The following is a 20,594-nucleotide window of genomic DNA, read 5'->3' as shown; positions in this document are numbered from 1 at the left end:
ATTTACTTGTTCAATTAAATATATTGGGTTGTTAAAGCTGACTTTATCAAGAATCTAGAGTTCCTTTGTTGTGCAAGTCAGGAGTGTTAGACATAAATGACATCTAGGGCTCAGCACATTAGTATCATATTGCGATGCAATACAACCTGTGGAAATAATTAAAACCAGAGATTTTTTATTTCCCAAGGCTCTTTAAATTTGGCTATTAAAGCTGCCATCAAGAAAAGATAATTAAGATAAAATTAAGAATTAAAGATAATTTATGATAGCCACAGCCCATTGGTACAGTGATGCCAAAAAAAAAAATTCAAGTACACTTTACAGATATATTTGTTTTATGGAATTGGATTCTGTTCATAAATCCACAATATGTTTATATTTTCATTAAAATGTAATTTTGTTTTTATTTAGTACTGCTTTGGTTGTAATTTTTTAGTACTGCTCTGAACTTATTTGATCAGATATCAAGACGAAATTAAATTGCATAAATTATTTTGTTCAAATGTTTTCATACTTTTCATACTTCATTCTTTCTTTATATTGTGTTGATTGAGCATTGTGACTGTTTGTAGTTTTTTCCCCCAGCATGCTCTGAACATTCAAGTTCCCCTCCACTATATCCATATGAAGTTAAGATCCAGCTTTGCCGCTGAGTACAGTTGAGGGATGTAGGATCTCTGTCTTCGAACGGACCCACTTACACTATTGAGTCACACATGAAACAATCACATTCCATTGAGACAAACTGAGGAACCCCTATGCAACCAGCTGCGGTCGTAAAACTCATGCAGGGTCAGTGAAGTGTTGAAGCAGTTCCTGTACTATCTAGCGTATCGTCTCAAGAGACTCAAATAAAAAACAGTGCTTAAACCCTAACTCAAACTAGGATACAAAACTATCTTTGTTTTACGGGCTTTCAAGGACCAGATGCGTGATACCCCTGACCATTTAACACATAAATTGCTAAATCCGATAAACAGAAAGTGACAGATTAAGAGCTCTCTGTCCAGGAGAAGAATGGCAGACTCCCAACTTGACATGGGCATGACCTCAGGACACCTCCCCTTTCCCCCCTGCATTCCAAAAAAAGGGACGCATCCTTTTACTACCTTCCAGAAAAGCATGCGTTTCTCCTGTCACAGACAAAGAAACGTACACGGACAATCATTGAAAATCATTGAAAGTATCGGAGCAATAGATTCACAAATAATATGTTGTATGTCTTATATATATATATGCTTGATGTGTTCATGTAATCGGTGCAACTTTAATCAGTTTATTACCCTTTTTAGGAAATAAGGCCTTTAATATGCGTGTAAGATATGTGAAGTTTAGTGTTGAACGTAAACTTGTGATAATTGCAGAATATTGAAATAAGTGAAAAGCTGTTATTTCGAACAGTATGTGTTGTACGACACTATATAGAAGTTATTAACAAAACCTGCAAATCTTCAGTTCTCCTCATAATAAATTGGAGCCTCTTGTTAATGTATGCACGCTCCGCCCTGCAAGTAATAGATTCACATTTCCAAATAATTTTGAATGTTACTGTAGCTTGCCTATTATTGTCCCATAAATGTTACCTTTCACTCTTAAAAATAAAGGTTCTTTATTGGCATTGATGGTTCCACAAATAAACTTTAATATTCATGGAGCCTTTAATTCCACATAATGCTCTTAATAGTGGAAAAAGGTTATTTAGATTATTAAAAATGTTCTTTACAATAAGAAAAAAATATATTATTTTAAGAACTGTTCACTGAAAGGTACTTTTAGGAACTCCAAATGGTTCTTCTATGGCATCACCTTCTTTTGGGACCTTTATTTTTGAGAGTTTTGTGCATCTAAAAACTTTCAGCAAACAGATTTCTTAACAGCCAAAGAGCATACATTTTTATTTATTTTACTTTTTGAATCTGAAGGATCTTCAGTTCCCATGGCATGATGGGAAAGCAAAGTGGTTTGACACTTTAAAGTGGATACAGCATGTATTCCAGGTATTGTTCGCCTGATAGCACACGCACATCACAGAGAATGTCTGTTTGACGTCTGCAAGATGTATTTTTTAGAGTGTTTGCTCATCTGCAATATGTTTCCTATCAGAAGTCAAACAGACGTTTAGAAAATGTCTTTTATATGTGTATGATTTAGAATGTATGTAAAACTGTCATCTTAAAAACTTCTATCAGATGTTTGTACACAGCAGATGCTTTCCAGATTGTTTTCCAAGCGATCTTTAACAGACATCTTGCAGACGTAGGCCTATGTGTGCTATTGTTTCATCAGTATTGTGTATTCAGACATCATGATCATTTGACATACTGCTTTTTTTAAAACATACAGTAAGTATACATATTTGGACACTGGCAATGTTCTTGGAGGAAGTTATTATTATCATAGTGAACTTTTGTAAGTGTAAGATATTAAAAACAAGGGCCAGACGACCCATTGCCGTTTAACCATATGGTTAACCATCAAAATCTGGCAGTAATATTTTGCCTTTGGTATTCAGTCACAGATGTCTGCATTAGCGTGACCTCAGGTAAGTTCCTCAGTTGTGGAATCATAGTTGAAAAAGGAGGAATCAAACATAGCAGGACTTATTAAAACAACTCTGAGGGGAGGGGAGGGGAGGGGAGGGGAGAAGAAAGGAGTTGGAGAAGGAGAACTCCCAGGCAAAAACTTTATCCAAGCTAGAGAGGACACTTGGAAGCTCTTTCAGCAAACTGGATTACACTAAGAACAGTTTTCTGTGGATTAAATGTTGCCATAATTCATTGGATTAACGATCACTGAAGGTAAAATTATGTGTTTTTGATTCTGACATATCGGGAATCTTTACGGCGTTGAGGATCCTTGCAAACTCCCTGGAGATATAGATTAGGTTTTCATCAGTTATTATTTATTAAAATATGACATTTGCAGCCTATTCCATACAATTTGCAAATAATTTATTAGTCAGTGTAGGCCTACTGTATGCATATTGCGTTTAATGCTTTGTGGGGATGCAAATGATAAGAAAGTTTTGTTCTTTAGCATAGGTTATATCATAGTCGATTTAATTCATTCCATCATTCAGATGTGCTGTTCACACCGTATTTAAGTGCAGTTGTCATTAACAGTTTTGATGTGACGCATATCACTCTGGTTTGTGGTAACCCACCTACTTATTGCATTGCAAATTTTGCTTGTCAGTTAACTTTCAAAGTGGAATTTAAAGGGCAGTTCTTTCATGTAACCCCCCTGGCAATGTACTTTTAAATTTAATACAGACCATAGTTCATTCATGATCTCTTTCTAATCCTTTTTCAGGACACACTAGGGTATACACAGGGATTTTTTTTTAAATCAGCCTGTGGGAGTGGGAAAAATGCATGCTCTATCTGATTATAAAACCATGCTGCTAATGCAGGGGGACACGAGGTGAAGAGACGTTTGCAACATTCCCATTTGCCAGATTTACCACACATACCCATCAATAATTAGGCTGAGTTTGATAAACCAAGCTTCAAGCAAACCAGATCCAGTCTCTGCCTTGAGTGAGAAGAAAGATGCTGCAAAAAAAAAGATAAGTGCTCCTTTGGAAGAGAATGATTGCAAAACAGCTGTAATTGAAGGTTAAACAGTGCTGCAGACATGATTACAAATGCCACAGACCCCATTATAAATCTCTATGGATTGCTCTCTGTTTGTTTGATGTGTCTAGCTCGCAGGTTCCTGTTACTAAATGATCTGTGCTTTCTGAAAAATTGGGTTAATGCACCAGGTTCAGCTGACTTTATATTTAACTTTTTAGGTTGTTTATGATGTCATATCATTGGCCTTCACACCAATGACATTTTTAGCACACTGCATTCCCAAAATAGTGATTTTAAGAGGTGTTTATAACCCAGTGATTAACTGACAGCACTATATGCGTAAAATAGGCATAAAAATGCTGCTTGTTGCTTGTTTGCACGGCTCTTAAGAGAGAGAGAGGGAGATAGTTTAACGCTCAGTCTTTCCCTGAGCTCTCAGACTCTGACATGAAAACTACATACTACTTGACAGCCTCCTTCCTGTCAGCGGTCTGCAAAAAAAAAATGACTGTAGACATTTTAACAATAGCTAATTAAAGCGATTGTTTATTACAAAATGCACATTGTCGCTTTTAGCCATTCTAGTAGATGGCCCCGAATTATTGTTTTCGCAAGCATAGATTGATTGTAACTATAAATCTTTCATTGAAACACTGTGAGTTGTCGCCCTGCTGCGTTTGTAACCCACATACTTGGTTCCCTAACTAGTGCTTTTGTCATTTCGACTATAGACATTCACTTCAGATTGCCAGGCACTGAGCCAAGACATAACGCAAGAGAGACTCTTTCCTTTATCTGCGTGGTCCAGCTGTTCTTGCTGCATGGCAAACAAAGTGAAAAGGGAACAAAACAAGCATAAGCTTTAATTTCCATTCCTTTTTCTGTGCGTGGAAGCGAATGGTAATGAGAAATTGCCCAGAGGCATTGAATACAGGTAATGGAGTATCTCCGCCTCGCTCACCTGAAATGGATGTTGTCTTATTTACAAGAACACAGTTGATTTTGCAGTGAGAAGCAAGCTAGAGCTTTGTAAATAACTGAATCGGAATGATTCAAACAGATGTGTGGGCGGCCGGTAAGAGAAGGTAGAACGTTTCTCATCTTCAGGGGATAGCGTATAATCTGGGGTGGTGTTATTTCACATGACACCTTCACTTTTTGTGTCTCAACTGGTACAGAGCCTGCAGGTTGTATGACCTCAGTCGGAGGATGCAGATTAGGTGTTGTCAGCACAAACATCACCAATGGGCTGAAATTTACAAGAAAGCCATAAAAGGAAGAGGAGAAGACCTTCCCCCCTCGGGCTTTCTCTGCAGGTTGTATGACCTCAGTCGGAGGATGCAGATTAGGTGTTGCCCGCACAAACATCACCAATGGGCTGAAATTTACAAGAAAGCCATAAAAGGAAGAGGAGAAGACCTTCCCCCCTCGGGCTTTCTAACTAATGCATCACCCTGACAGGTTCATGTCCAGACATGCCAGTGAGGGTTACTTTGAGCAAGCAGCATGTCTATAAATGGGAGTGAGGTGGGGTTGTTTCTGTGAACACATGTAACTATATCTGAGACATTTGGTTGCATTTCTTTGTTGCAAGCAGTTAAATGTTAAAGGCTCTTTTATTTTATGGCAAGGAAATTGTTTTTGTTTGTTTTGTTTGTTTGTGTTTTTAGCATCCTGTATCAGCTATTTTGTTATTCTGTATGATATTATTCCTTACTACTCTCAGTGTCTGTACACTACCATTCATAAGATTGGAGTTAGTACGTTTTTTTTTTTTTTTTAAGAAATTAATATTTTTGATTAGCAAGGGTGCATTAAATTGATAGTAAAAGTGATAGTAAACACATGATACTGTTCTTTTGAATGCTTTATTCATCAAATAATCCTGAAAAATATGCTAAAATATTAAGGAGCTGTTTTCAACATTGATAATAACAATTCTTGAGCTTCAGATGAGCATATTAGAATGATTTCTGAAGGATCATGTCACATGACACTGAAGACTGGGGTAATAATGCTGAAAATGAAGCTTTGCATCACAATAATAAATTATATTTAAAAAATATTATAATAGAAAAGAGTTGTTTTAAATTGTAATAATATTACACAATATTACTGTTTTACTGTATTTCTAATCAAATAAATGCATCCTTGGTGAGCATGCAAAACTAATTTCAAAAACATTTTAAAAGTCTTACCAAGCCCTAAGCTTGTAGTGTACTCTGCATAGCATGCATATTTTCTTGTGAATAAAATACTTGGATGATTTGATGTATGCTGTATCCCACAATGCAGTATGTTCTACTTTTAATATCAGCTGCACATTTTAACGTGTCTCTCTTGACTCAATTATTTGATTTTTACACAAAATGGTATTAAAAATGCAAATTAACCATTTTTATTTCCAACATGAAAACTGGATGCCACTTGAAAGAATTAAACCTGAAACAGATGAGTTCATGCACGTTTATAGTGGATAATGGCTTCTGTTTCACACACCACACACACACACACACACACACACACACACACATATATATATATATATATATACATAGGCAGTATACAGCGTATATTCAGCATTCATTGTGCTGAACCATTGTGTTGCTGTTACTGAGAGGAACAGATGGACACAGTAATGATAATCGTCAAATGTCATGGGTGACAAAGCTTTATTGGAAATTCTTTGGATCATTAGCATAATTTATACTCTAAAAAAGCACCCATCCAACCTAATAGGCACCATTATTAATCTGGCTTTTAACCGCTGTATTGATTATGACTGCTCCCACATGCTTTCTGACACTTTCCGGCAATTATTTAGAAGCTCTTTTATTGCAGACTTATGGTATTAAATATTAAAAAATGGCAATGTGTCATAAGGTGTACCACTGAGAATGAGCTTATAACAATATTTCTTAACACACCTGTTTCCTGATTATTTATGTTTGTCTCGGTCTGCTTAAGTAATTTCCTTCTCACCTGTTCACTTATTCTTTTTAATCATGGCTAGGAGCTGAAGGAGGGAGTCATGAGGGTCATCTGCTCCTCTCTGGTGCTTCTCACCATCTGCTTGGGTCACGGGGGTCGACTGGCATCAGTTGAAGGTAAGGCCTTTTCTCCAAATCAAAGGATGACTTTGTCAAAGGCTAGATCAAACAGCTAAGATTATGTATGTTTAATTCATACAACTGCCAACATGACATTATGAATATTTAAAGAATAGTTAAAGGGGTTGTTCAGCCAAAAATTAAAATTCTGTCATCATTTACTCATCCTCATGTCATTCTAAACCCATAGGATTTTTTTTTCCATCTATGGAATATAAAAGGAGAGATTTTGAAGAAATGTTCTGGCCCTTATTGTTAGTCCCCATGGAGACTGACACTTTCAAGCTTCAGAAAGCAATATGCTTCGAAAGCACCATAAAAGTGTTTAATTCAGCTTGTGAACTATATTCCAAGTCCTTCCAAATCAAACCATAGTTTTGTTTCAGAAACAGACAGATAGAGAACTGAACTCGAGAACCACTGTGAATGGATCAGTGAATCTGTTTAACTCAAGTACCAGTTTGATTCATGGACAAAGCATTCAGATTGGTTTGTGAACCAGAGATTCATTGAAAATTCATGTGTCACTGCTTCTCTTAAGAACTCGCCTAACAAGCAGATGTCAACATTAATAATTTTTCACTATCATGGCTTCAGAAGATTTGAAATATAAGTTGTAGGGCCACTTTTATAATGCTTTGTTGTGTTTTTGCATATTGAAGCTTGAAAGCCAGCATCATAATTGCAAGAGTGACTAGCTTGATTCTTTAAAATAAAAATTGTAACATTTTTATGTTCCATGAAAGAAATAAAGTCATATGTTTTGAACAACATAAGGATGAGTAAATGATGACAGAATTTATATATATGTTGTGTGGTGGTGGTGGGGGGCATCTTCCAAACTAATCTGAATGCTGACTACATATCATTGGTTAGCTGAATTCACTCTTTAGTGAAGCCTTCTGCGAATACATCTGCTGTGTGCTGAACGTATAGGATCTGTACATACAGTAGACGACTAGCCAAATTTGAATTAACCCAAAGTAATCATTGCTTCTTCTCTTACAAATTCCTTTCAATTGGTGTACTTTTATATAAGGTCTGGTAATACTTAAAATAAAAAGGGAGGATACAAATCCTAAAAGAACAAGGAACTCTGGAAAATGGCTCAGCTTTTAAAGAGTGATGCCATGCCTTGTTCTCTAGACTGCCAGTGCTGTGTCCCAAAAATATGGTTATGAAAATTTGGGACCTTTCCATCTTTCCCCCTTACTTTCTCATACAGCAGAACTGAGTAAGTAGTAAGGGGGTCCCGATAGTATTGCAGTGAGACAAGACATTGATTATTTTTTTTATTTTCAAATTGCATTTTGTATTCTCATTGTAATTAGGCTCTTTTTAATGAAGTTTCAGATGTTTTGAAGGCCATCGTACTGGAACTACTGGCTAAAGGCTTCATACAAGACTGACTCGTGCTCTATTATTTTGGGAAACATGTGAAGCTCTGCTTGTTTAGAGGCTTTGTAAGGACTTTAAAGAAACTTTGTAAGGACTTGTCCTCTATCATTCATCACTTTATACTTTTAGAGCATGTTGTTTTTGCGCCTTTGCTTGTTAGACGCTTCTCAAGAGTCTCTGAGGGCTTTAAGGCAGGAGTGAGAAATGTCAACACTTCTAGTCTTTTATTATATTATATAATAATGTTTTATCTTATTATAATAATGCAAGTCTGACTGAATGTAGCCACTCTTCTACTGAAATGTGAGCATATAAACCCTGTTCCCATTAGTGCTTCTTATAACAAAAATAGTTGCATAGTTTAATAGTATGATTATACTGCTATGGCTAAACCTCTTTTCAGACATTCTACAGTCAGTTAAGAATGAGATTTAATTGATGAATTCTATCAAACCACATTCGGTCATTGTTAAAGTCTACATGAAATCAAAATGAATGCTAAGTGCTTACTTCACGCATGTTCAGAAATATTATATTCAGACATTTTTATGTGACTTTTATATGTCTTCTTTCTTGTGCATTTCTGTTCTGATTGCACCATTTGCCATTTCATCACCATGTAAAATTGTGCTCAGAAGTGATGCATGATTGAACAAGCTAACAAACTAACCCCCACAAAACCTTTTCATATATTCAGCCACCTCCAATTTCCCTGGGTTTGTGTTTCACTGGGTTGATGTCAGATCTCTAGGATGACTTTTCTCACCCCCAGCTGTTCAAATCCCCAATTGACTTTCTCCTTAATGAGTTTCTCCAGGCCAACTCTGAGACCTAAAAATATACAATAAACAATATGCAATCAGGGACAAATAGAGCAGAGGCTGTGTGAGTGATTCTGAACAAGAGTAGGATGCAGTGTTTCACATTTATGAGCTTTTGAGATAATGTTAATGAGGAGACGCATTTTCTCCCTCTTTTCTTCCAACTTTTTTTCTTCTACCCTTTTTTAAAATAGAGGTTTCATTCTTCTGGCAAGGACTTTTTATTTCTAAGAACCTCAAATGTGTCTAACAGTCTCTGGTGAAGCAGCCCGTACAGGTACGTATCTCTAAATTAAAATAATGCTGAATCTTAACCTATGAAATCCTAAACCCCAGAAATATTCACTCCACTTCAAACTCTAGCACTGTCTGCATTGCTTGATGACGTGTCGGTTCTCCATGCGTCTGAAATGCACTTCTCCTCCCCTCGCATTCAACTTTCCATCACTGCCTCAGGAGCGAGAGCCGCCTCCAGCTTTTCTATCTTCTCCCTGACATCTCCACATCTTAATCCCGCCTGTTTGCCGTGTGAAAGCAGTGGGGCTTTGTAGAACCGGGAAGAAAAGGGATTTAGCCGAGTCTGTCTGATTTCAAAAAGTGAAAATGCGAGAACAATTCAAAATTAATTCTTTATCTGTCAGAGAAGTTTTTGTTGGAGACATTTCCTCCTTATCTGTATGTGCTGAGTTAGCTGTGGAGAGATTCAGGTGTTGTAGATTGCGGTCTTCGGTCACTTCTGACTGGAGAATTTTGCATTTTGAATTTTTAAAAATCATAGCTTCACCAGAATGGTACAAAACTTGGTGACTTTTATGGCATTTGGTATGTGAACACAAAAAAAAATTCAACTATAATGTAGTAAAAAAGTGGACAGCAAGGAAGGGGTTACACTCTAAAACAAAACAAAAAAATCTGAGAATTTTTGTGTGTACAATCTACAAATCTGCCACAATGCAGAAAAAAAGTACACAGCAATAATGGGGTGAAACACTAAAACATCAAGAGTGCAAAACCAACACATTACTCACACACACACCCGTACACACACACCTATGAACTGGTGTGACTGTAACACAGCAAATATGTAAAATAAAAGCAATAATTCAACTACAATGCAGTAAAAGAAGTGGACAGCAATGAAGAGGTTACACTCTAAAACATCAAGAGTGCAAAACAGACACACACACACACAAACATACACAATTATACACAATTATACACACTCAGATTAATTGGTATGGCTATAACCATATAGCCAAAACGAGTCAGAAAACTGAAATAAGAGGTTGAAATCAGATCAAACCCAGAAGGATTAAGCTCTGATAAAACATTTCTGTTAATTTTTGTTACATTTTTATAGAATTTTAATGTTTTGTGTAACAAAATGCTTTCTGTGTTCAGGTTTGAATGTAGTAATAATATGCAAAAACCTACAATTCAAATCAACATTTAAAAGAACAAAGAATATAAACCTTGACATAAGTAATATTTGAGAATGCCTTTATTTAAATCCACAATCTAATAAAAGTAAACAATTATGTATAAAAACAACTAGGGAATTCACAAGCCTCTCTATAGAGTCCTATACAGGAATCTAGTGGTTACACCATGAAATTACAGGTTTTTCTTTTTTTTTTTGCTCTCACCAGGAGGTGCTATTCTGCCTTAAAACATTGGATTTTAAAGGCCTAGTCTCTATTTTAATCTGAAATACTGCAGTAATTGAAAAATAATTGTAAACAATTAGAAAAAAAAAATTTGTACTATTTTCAATGGGAAAAATGTATCATAATTATTGCAGAAATATTAATTAGTACCATAAAATGTTCTCAAAATACAAAATAATACAGAAAAAATATTATTGAACAAAATATATATTCGATTTATTTTACTGAAGAAAAAAAATTACATTTCAGGTGTCCGGTCACTTTTGACCGCGAAGACCATGAGTATGACTCCCAAATGAGGAGCGCACAAGGGTTAAAAAGAGCTATTTGTAACTTGACAGGGGAGGAATACGAGTTAGAAAAGCCATCACCAGCTCCTCCGCCACTAGAAGCTCAACGAGACGGCTCTGAGCTGCTTCTCTCTGTTATTGCTTGAGTTTCTCATACTCATCTGATCTGATCACATTGATTGATGTACATGTCTTTGAACCAATCAAACCGTGCTGATTAAAAACTCTTCTTGTCTCAGGCACCTTTGACATGCTTCTTCACAAAGAAAAGCATTTCCCCCCCCCAATGCCTTGTCCTAAACTGAACTTTTCAGTGTTTGTGGATCATGAAAAAAGGCATGGAAAGATATGTACAGAATCATAAAGAATGGATTTTAAATGCAACATCTCCTTCAAAAAGTTGTTTACATTAAGTTGCACAATAGTTGTGTGCAAAAAAGTTATGACTTATCAGTGAAAATGGATGGTGATCATTTGCTGTCAAAATCAGATTTTCTTTGTTTATTTAAAAAATATATATATTTCTATTATGAATATATTTATGCACAATACACACACACACACCCAGGGCACCAACTGAGCCAAAAAAGATGTGTGACATCCTTGCTAAAAGTTCAAACAGTTGAATTCAACAGGATGTACTATACCATAGGATGTACTTTGGCTGAACTTTTTTAAAGTTAGGTCTTTTTCATATGTCGTCCATCAGTCGAGAGTGCGTCAGACCACTTGTCATTGTCTTTGCCACCAGGCAGTGAGATTGGGAGAGTGATTCTTCCAAACAAGAGCATGCTATTTTTAGCTCCATATATATCTTAGATGGTGTCTGTCACACCTCAGACAATCTTTGATCACCTCAGCTTGTTCAGGACCAAGTTTTGGCAGGACTCCTCATGATCGGTTGTGCAAGTTGTTTTATGCTAAACCTTTCACCGGTGGCAGGACAGAGATCTGCTTCAACTTGACTGCTTCTCTGTTTCTACAGGTGTCAGCTGCCCGTCCGTACAGGTAGAAGAATGGAAGTTTCCTCAAACTGCCAGACACAACATTACAGGTAAATACTGCTGCTAATGGACATCCCTTAAAGAAACTTCATAATTTACTCACCTAAAGTTGTTCAATACCACATGATTTTTTTTTATCTTCTGAGGAACACAAAAGGGGATATTTAGTTGAATGTCCAATGTGTTATTTTCCATACAACAAAAGTGAATAGTGCTGGAAGGTTGTCAAGCTCCAAAAAAGACAATAAAAGTAGTCTATATTACTTGTACGCTATATTCCTAGTGTTTTAAGATGATAGATTTGTATGAGGAACAGACCAAAATTTAAGTTATTGTTTTTAGTAAAAATATGGGGTTTGAGTTACTGTAAATGAGTAGATTAAAACTTTAATTTTGGAGTGAACTATCCGTATTGTCATGATTTCTATAATTGCATAATGCTTATCCACTATTTAGGGGCCATTCGCACGCAGGACTTGCTCTTGCATTCTGTGATGCTTTTTTAATTCAATTTAATTATTTTTGCAGGTAATACATTAAGGGCCCTATCATACGGCGCAAGTGTTTTAGCCCGACGCAGTTCTCATTTTCCCATCCTGTGCCGCGTTGTTTAAATAGCAAATGCATTTGCGCCCATTTGTGCGCCCATGGGCGTGCTGGTCTAAAAAAAGAGGCGTGTTCAGACGCATTGTTGGCGTGTTGCTATTTTGAGGAACTGAAAATAGACAGCGCCATAGACCAACTCAAACCTGGTCTAAAGTCCGGCGCAGTATTTTTTCTTTATTATTTAAAGAGCACGCTAGCAATATGCCCCTATAGGCAGGTCCACAACGCGCATACACTTTGCTTATTACACACACAGGGACGCGCAGCAGCACACAAACATTTTTAAAAATGAAAAATTACATTCCGCCATGTAAATAGCGAACCTGGCATGGCGCGAGCGCAACTGGCTTTTAAAGGGGATGGGAGATGAGACTCTGATTGGTTTATTGCACATTATGCCCAAAAAACACCCATTACTCATTAAGAGAATAGGGACAACCCGTTTAGACTATGCGCCCGGGTTCGCCGACCGTTTTCCCGTCGTTAAACTAGCAAAAGTGGATTCGGACACGCCCTGAGTGCACCTGCGCCATGCGCTTTAGACCATGCGCTTAGATCGTTCAAATAGGGCCCTATAGAAGGTTTGACAATTGCTTTCAAACTTTGCAAAAAAAAAATACAGTAAAAATGGTGATATTATAAAATAATATTACAATATTAAATTACTGTTTTCTATTTTAATTTATTTTAAAATGTAATTTATTTTTTTACGGAGGCTCTAAGGGGGACATGGTGATGAAAAAAAAAACGAGATGGTAGGAAAATTTTTTTATTTTCTCAGGTTTTTCTTCCCACCTCATATTATTGCCATCACAAACGTTTTAAAGTGTACACAGTTTCTCAAGGGTGCACACAAGCATTAAAATACACATTTTTCTTCCATCTCATTTTATTTTGCATCATCATGTCCCCTTAGGGGCTCCATGATTCGTGATATTAAGGCTGAATTTTCAGAAGCCATTACTCCAGTCTTCAGTGTCACATGATCCTTCAGAAATCATATTCTAAATTTGTGCTATAGAATTATTTCTTAATTTTACCATTGCTGGCTTCTATTTTCTTCAGCTTTGAGTGCAAAACACAAACACCGAAGTGCCTCGTTATTTTGCATAGTATATCCAAAAAATGGGAAAGAAGCTCACTCTACATAATTATGTGAATATACTGCCATCTGTAATCATTTAAGCCTTTTAATACACTTAATAAAAGCCCAACTGCCCATCAAGTCAGTCTAAGGAACAGACTCTGTTCATGAGCTGAAAGATATAAATGCTCCCAGTGTTAAGTTAAGGTCCCTTCTTTGGCCTTACATGAATTGAAAACTGGCACAGCAGAGTTGATACACAGCATAGGACATGTCAACTAGCAGCTCACTGATTTATTATCATGTGGGGTGGTAAATGGATTGATTGCCCGATCTGCAGGTTTCAATCTGGCGCGCCGTTTCTCCCTGTTGAAGAACAGCGAGGTCAAGAAGATCCGAAACCCGAGAGGGCCTGTCATCCTGCGCCTTGGGAAAGTACAACTCATCCAACCTACAGAGTAAATTTTTTATCTTTTCTCTTTTGTTTGTCCTAGTATCTATTTTTCCTGAGAGATTCTAAGAGGGTCAATTATAGAAATAACTACATTTTCACTCTCTCAGATGATGGAGCCTGTTCATTCTGTATCTAAAAGCAATACAACATAAAGTACAATAAGACAAAATTGCAAAACTACCAAGGTATTCTAGCAGGTCAGTACAAGCCTCGAATTCCTGGCCGTTGACTGTTATTTGGTCTAACATTTACACTAGCATCATGAAAGAATCGCAATAATGTCACCAGCGAGATTTTGACTTCCCCCTTAAGTTCCGTCCATCTCGCTGCAAATAAACATTTCAGGGGATTACACGCTGCTTTGTGCTTTTACACAGAAACGCTGTTAAATTTTTTATTAACAATAACTTTAAGAGCTTTTGGTGAGACCTCAAACCACAGTAACAATCCGTTTTATGACAATGCTTTTACTGAGCTGTGCGTAGATGAAAAATGACAATGATATAAGCTTACGAGTTCTGTTTCCTCTCAGCACTCTGGTACTGTATGTTGGGATGAGAAAGTCAGTTTGCATTGGTTTAGACTACACATCAGCTTCCTTATTATAATTTCCTGTTATGCTTCTCTCATGTAGACTTAACAGAAATGAAAGCTTGAGTGTTTGATCCAAATAGGTCAGAGGAGTAATATTGAAGCTCTCACTCTTGTGTTGGACTCTATAACCTTTTTATACTCTTTTTGTACTTGCTCTGCCCTTGATCTGCAGTGTATACACTATATCATGAATTCACACACAAAAATAGCATCCTTCAAAAGTCCTATTTGGATAGGACTACTTTTCTCTGAGAAGGTTATGTGACTTTGTGTTGTACAGGCTACGTTTTGGATCTCATAAGGGCTTTTCACACCTGAAATAGTTAACCCTGGCTCATTCTAAACCCCAGGTAAACAAAATCCTGGGTTATCTTGCTTCACGTTTCAAACTGCTCATACTTTACCCAGGGTTAACAGTTTATCCTAGGTATTCATAAGCTGATATTTCACACTGTACATTCCTAAACCGTGGGTTAACATTCTTAATTGCATATTTGTGGTGTCAGTGTCATCGATTGGATGAACGCGGCATGCAACATGTTTACTTAATGGCTCTAGCATTGCGCATCCTCTTATTATATATATTGGTGACAGTATTATCAAGCTTTACATTATCTTTATGTGAGATACATTTTAATGTAAAGTATATATTGCCAACAGCATTATCAAGTTTTACAGAATGGACATTTCTGACTATAAAGGTAAAAATGAAACTGTCTTCTTTACTCAAATTGATGCATTTTCTGCCATCATTTGACATTTTCACTCTCAAATGCTGAAACAACTGTTTATACAACGTTTCCGTGCCTGATCAAAGCATGTGAATATGCAGCACGTGATTGATTGTCGGTTGCTAAGCATGTAGCTGTAACATTCTAATGCCCATTTCACACTATACACGTTTGGCACCGAAATGCGGGGTTAACACAGCAAAAACACTGCTTTCATAACACAGGGTTTCCCTGCTTCTAAATTACAAGTATGAAACATACCTTTACCTGGGGTTAAAAGTGGGGTTTAGACTGATGATAACTTAGGGTCAAGCACTATGTGAAACGCCATATACAAATCAAATATTTGTGACCCTTGATCACAAAATGATAAAATCATAAGGGTCAATTTTTCAAAACTGAGATTTATAAATAATCTGAAAGCTGAATAAATAAGCTTTGCATTGATGTATGGTTTGTTAGGATAGGACAATATTTGGCCGAGATACAACTATTTGAAAATCTGGAATCTGAGGGTGCAAAAAAATCTAAATATTGAGAAAATCGCCTTTAAAGTTGTCCAAATGAAGTTCGTAGCAATGCATATTACTAAGTATAATAAAAAAATAAGTTTTAATATATTTACAGTAGGAAATTTGCAAAATATCTTCATGGAACATGATCTTTACTTAATATCCTAATGATTTTTGGCATAAAAGAAAAATCTATAATTTTGACCCATACAATGTATTTTTGGCTATTGCTACAAATATACCCCAGCGACTTAAGACTGGTTTTGTGGTCCAGGGTCACATTTGTCCTCTGACTACCTCTGTAAACATTTTGGAGGAAGTTTTTGTGACTAAAAACAAAGTGGGACTGCAATTTGATCCATCCAAGTTGCTAAATTGATTTCATCATATTCTAGTTAAGAAATTTCAGAAGTTTCAATAGTTAATAATTGTAATTTAGACATCACCTAGAAAATAAATTCTGTCCAAAAGGGCAAAAGACTGAGAGTTTGAAGCCTGTAGAGGTTTTGAGTGACATGAACTCAGTTATAATGTTATAATGGACATAGAGATCATTTCTTGTCTTTTTCTCCCTGCCTCCTGAATAGTTACCGATTTGTTTTCAGATGTTTGGACATGTGATCTGTTGTCAGTAATAGTGCTTGAGCAGCTGTTTATCTCCCTGTCCTGAAATGATGGCTGTTCCATGGCTGGCATTCTCTTTAAGAGAGCTGCTTGTCAGTTGCAAATAAACATGATGATCTGATGCAGCTCATCTTGGTGCTGATGATGCATTACAAGAAATGTTACTTAAAGGTTAGGTATTTGGATCCAGATGTTAGTTTAGAGGTTTCTTGAGAACTCTTATGTGAGATTCAGAATAGATCACAACAATGTCACAAAATGTAGTCATACTTGTTAAAATACAAAAGTTTGTAAACAAAGTCAGATTTCAGTTTTTCATCATTAAAATGCTTTCTTATTCTATCCTATATCTTCTTTAGCTGCAATTAATAGTTGACTTTTGGTTGGAAGTTGTACAGTTTGACCTTCTGAAACTTTAAAAGGAAAGGCAAAGATACACATGCACACAGACATACTCAAATCCCCCCATCATCAGGGAGTTCTTCTCTTAGAATGGGTTTTCCAGAGCCCCAGGTGCTTTCCCCATTTGAAACCTGCTCTAAATCTAATCTCAGCTAGAGACAGCGAGAGCCTGCATTCTAAACTCGCTCGACATGGCCGGCTTACTGCAGGGGTGGGGGGGGGGGGGGCCAAATAGGTCAGAGGAGTAATATTGAAGCTCTCACTCTTGTGTTGGACTCTATAACCTTTTTATACTCTTTTTGTACTTGCTCTGCCCTTGATCTGCAGTGTATACACTATATCATGAATTCACACACAAAAATAGCATCCTTCAAAAGTCCTATTTGGATAGGACTACTTTTCTCTGAGAAGGTTATGTGACTTTGTGTTGTACAGGCTACGTTTTGGATCTCATAAGGGCTTTTCACACCTGAAATAGTTAACCCTGGCTCATTCTAAACCCCAGGTAAACAAAATCCTGGGTTATCTTGCTTCACGTTTCAAACTGCTCATACTTTACCCAGGGTTAACAGTTTATCCTAGGTATTCATAAGCTGATATTTCACACTGTACATTCCTAAACCGTGGGTTAACATTCTTAATTGCATATTTGTGGTGTCAGTGTCATCGATTGGATGAACGCGGCATGCAACATGTTTACTTAATGGCTCTAGCATTGCGCATCCTCTTATTATATATATTGGTGACAGTATTATCAAGCTTTACATTATCTTTATGTGAGATACATTTTAATGTAAAGTATATATTGCCAACAGCATTATCAAGTTTTACAGAATGGACATTTCTGACTATAAAGGTAAAAATGAAACTGTCTTCTTTACTCAAATTGATGCATTTTCTGCCATCATTTGACATTTTCACTCTCAAATGCTGAAACAACTGTTTATACAACGTTTCCGTGCCTGATCAAAGCATGTGAATATGCAGCACGTGATTGATTGTCGGTTGCTAAGCATGTAGCTGTAACATTCTAATGCCCATTTCACACTATACACGTTTGGCACCGAAATGCGGGGTTAACACAGCAAAAACACTGCTTTCATAACACAGGGTTTCCCTGCTTCTAAATTACAAGTATGAAACATACCTTTACCTGGGGTTAAAAGTGGGGTTTAGACTGATGATAACTTAGGGTCAAGCACTATGTGAAACGCCATATACAAATCAAATATTTGTGACCCTTGATCACAAAATGATAAAATCATAAGGGTCAATTTTTCAAAACTGAGATTTATAAATAATCTGAAAGCTGAATAAATAAGCTTTGCATTGATGTATGGTTTGTTAGGATAGGACAATATTTGGCCGAGATACAACTATTTGAAAATCTGGAATCTGAGGGTGCAAAAAAATCTAAATATTGAGAAAATCGCCTTTAAAGTTGTCCAAATGAAGTTCGTAGCAATGCATATTACTAAGTATAATAAAAAAATAAGTTTTAATATATTTACAGTAGGAAATTTGCAAAATATCTTCATGGAACATGATCTTTACTTAATATCCTAATGATTTTTGGCATAAAAGAAAAATCTATAATTTTGACCCATACAATGTATTTTTGGCTATTGCTACAAATATACCCCAGCGACTTAAGACTGGTTTTGTGGTCCAGGGTCACATTTGTCCTCTGACTACCTCTGTAAACATTTTGGAGGAAGTTTTTGTGACTAAAAACAAAGTGGGACTGCAATTTGATCCATCCAAGTTGCTAAATTGATTTCATCATATTCTAGTTAAGAAATTTCAGAAGTTTCAATAGTTAATAATTGTAATTTAGACATCACCTAGAAAATAAATTCTGTCCAAAAGGGCAAAAGACTGAGAGTTTGAAGCCTGTAGAGGTTTTGAGTGACATGAACTCAGTTATAATGTTATAATGGACATAGAGATCATTTCTTGTCTTTTTCTCCCTGCCTCCTGAATAGTTACCGATTTGTTTTCAGATGTTTGGACATGTGATCTGTTGTCAGTAATAGTGCTTGAGCAGCTGTTTATCTCCCTGTCCTGAAATGATGGCTGTTCCATGGCTGGCATTCTCTTTAAGAGAGCTGCTTGTCAGTTGCAAATAAACATGATGATCTGATGCAGCTCATCTTGGTGCATTACAAGCATTACAAGAAATGTTACTTAAAGGTTAGGTATTTGGATCCAGATGTTAGTTTAGAGGTTCTCTTATGTGTCTTATGTGAGATTCAGAATAGATCACAACAATGTCACAAAATGTAGTCATACTTGTTAAAATACAAAAGTTTGTAAACAAAGTCAGATTTCAGTTTTTCATCATTAAAATGCTTTCTTATTCTATCCTATATCTTCTTTAGCTGCAATTAATAGTTGACTTTTGGTTGGAAGTTGTACAGTTTGACCTTCTGAAACTTTAAAAGGAAAGGCAAAGATACACACAAACAGACATACTCAAATCCCCCCATCATCAGGTAGTTCCTCTCTAAGAATGGGTTTTCCAGAGCCCCAGGTGCTTTCCTCATTTGAAACCTGAGCTCTTTTTCTCCTGCTCTAAATCTCATCTCAGCCAGAGAGAGCGAGAGCCTGTGCTCCAAACTCACTCGATATGGCCGGCTTACTGCAGAAGGGGGGAAAAAAACAGGATTCTTTCTCCATAAATAGTCTCCTACATTCTCTTTCTATGAGATAAAGTTTAATGTAAAGTCTTGGTCTCTGGTCTCTGACATTTGATAGCAGCAGATGGTGTTTAAATTGTACGGCCACCTCTGTGTTAGTTTAGCTTAGAGAATTTTTCCTTTATAAATGGTCTCCTACATTGTCTTTGAGATAAAGTTCAATGTAAAGTCTTGTCAGCTGGTCTCTGACATTTGATAGCAGCAGATGGTGTTTAAATTGTACGGCCACCTCTGTGTTAGTCATTCTCTTAGCTTAGACTTGGCTTGTAATAGAACTGTCTAACATTGCAGTCCTTTATCTTAAATTTCACCTCACCTGGGAGAGAGATGGAGTGTATAGGTTTGAGTGTGTTTACTCAGGTCTTTGGATTTGTGTCCAAGAAGAAGTACAACAAATTTTGGGGGCTGATAAGAATAACTGATAATCAGCGTCTTGTTGTGGCTGATGCTGATAATGAAGCTTTGTGGTTTTTCGAAGTAATTAGCTAATTAATTAAAAACTGCCCGCTTGACACCAAATAAACGATTTTAAAGCTCTGAACTTTAGCAATTTTCAAAAAAACTTTATTAATAACAATTAATATAGGCGATATGACCAACACTTCTGAAATAGGATCATAATAATCATAACAGGATTTACTAAGAATATAATACAAATCATATTATGTATTATATATCAATAAAAAGGTCTCAGCTAGTAGAATACAACAAGCATATTAGATTTATTCACATACAGTACCATTTTTTTATGTTTTTGAAAGTAGTGCTCACCAAGGCTGTATTTATTTCATTTAAAATACAACAAAGTATTATTGTGAAATATTAGTAAAATTTAAATTTAATTTTAAGCAGCTCTTACAATTATAAATAATTGTATTTGATTGAATTATCATTCAGAAATAATTATGATATGCTCAAATAAGCATTTCTTATTTTTATCATTGTTGAAAACAAAGTGTGCTGCTTGATATTTTTATGGAACTCATGATGCATAACATTTCTTAAAAAAAAAAAAAAAAA

General features: G+C 36.2%; 1 protein-coding gene across 1 annotated transcript in view; it reads left to right on the top strand.

Moving 5' to 3' along the window:
• The first annotated feature begins 2,653 nt into the window (after positions 1-2,653).
• The window catches only part of LOC107698978 (collagen alpha-1(XVI) chain-like), a 72,539-nt gene continuing 54,598 nt past the window's right edge, over positions 2,654-20,594 (top strand). Inside the window, exons 1-4 of the mRNA XM_016500116.1 lie at positions 2,654-2,798; positions 6,592-6,685; positions 11,850-11,918; positions 13,899-14,016. Coding sequence (XP_016355602.1) covers positions 6,610-6,685; positions 11,850-11,918; positions 13,899-14,016 — 263 coding nt within the window. The 5' untranslated portion in view covers positions 2,654-2,798; positions 6,592-6,609. The remainder of the gene's footprint in view (positions 2,799-6,591; positions 6,686-11,849; positions 11,919-13,898; positions 14,017-20,594) is intronic.

Source organism: Sinocyclocheilus anshuiensis, unplaced genomic scaffold (genome assembly GCF_001515605.1).
Source record: "Sinocyclocheilus anshuiensis isolate Anshui unplaced genomic scaffold, SAMN03320099.WGS_v1.1 scaffold74, whole genome shotgun sequence".
Lineage (NCBI taxonomy): Eukaryota > Metazoa > Chordata > Actinopteri > Cypriniformes > Cyprinidae > Sinocyclocheilus > Sinocyclocheilus anshuiensis.
Note: the sequence above shows the minus strand (reverse complement) of the source record. Positions and strands in the feature narration are given on the sequence as shown.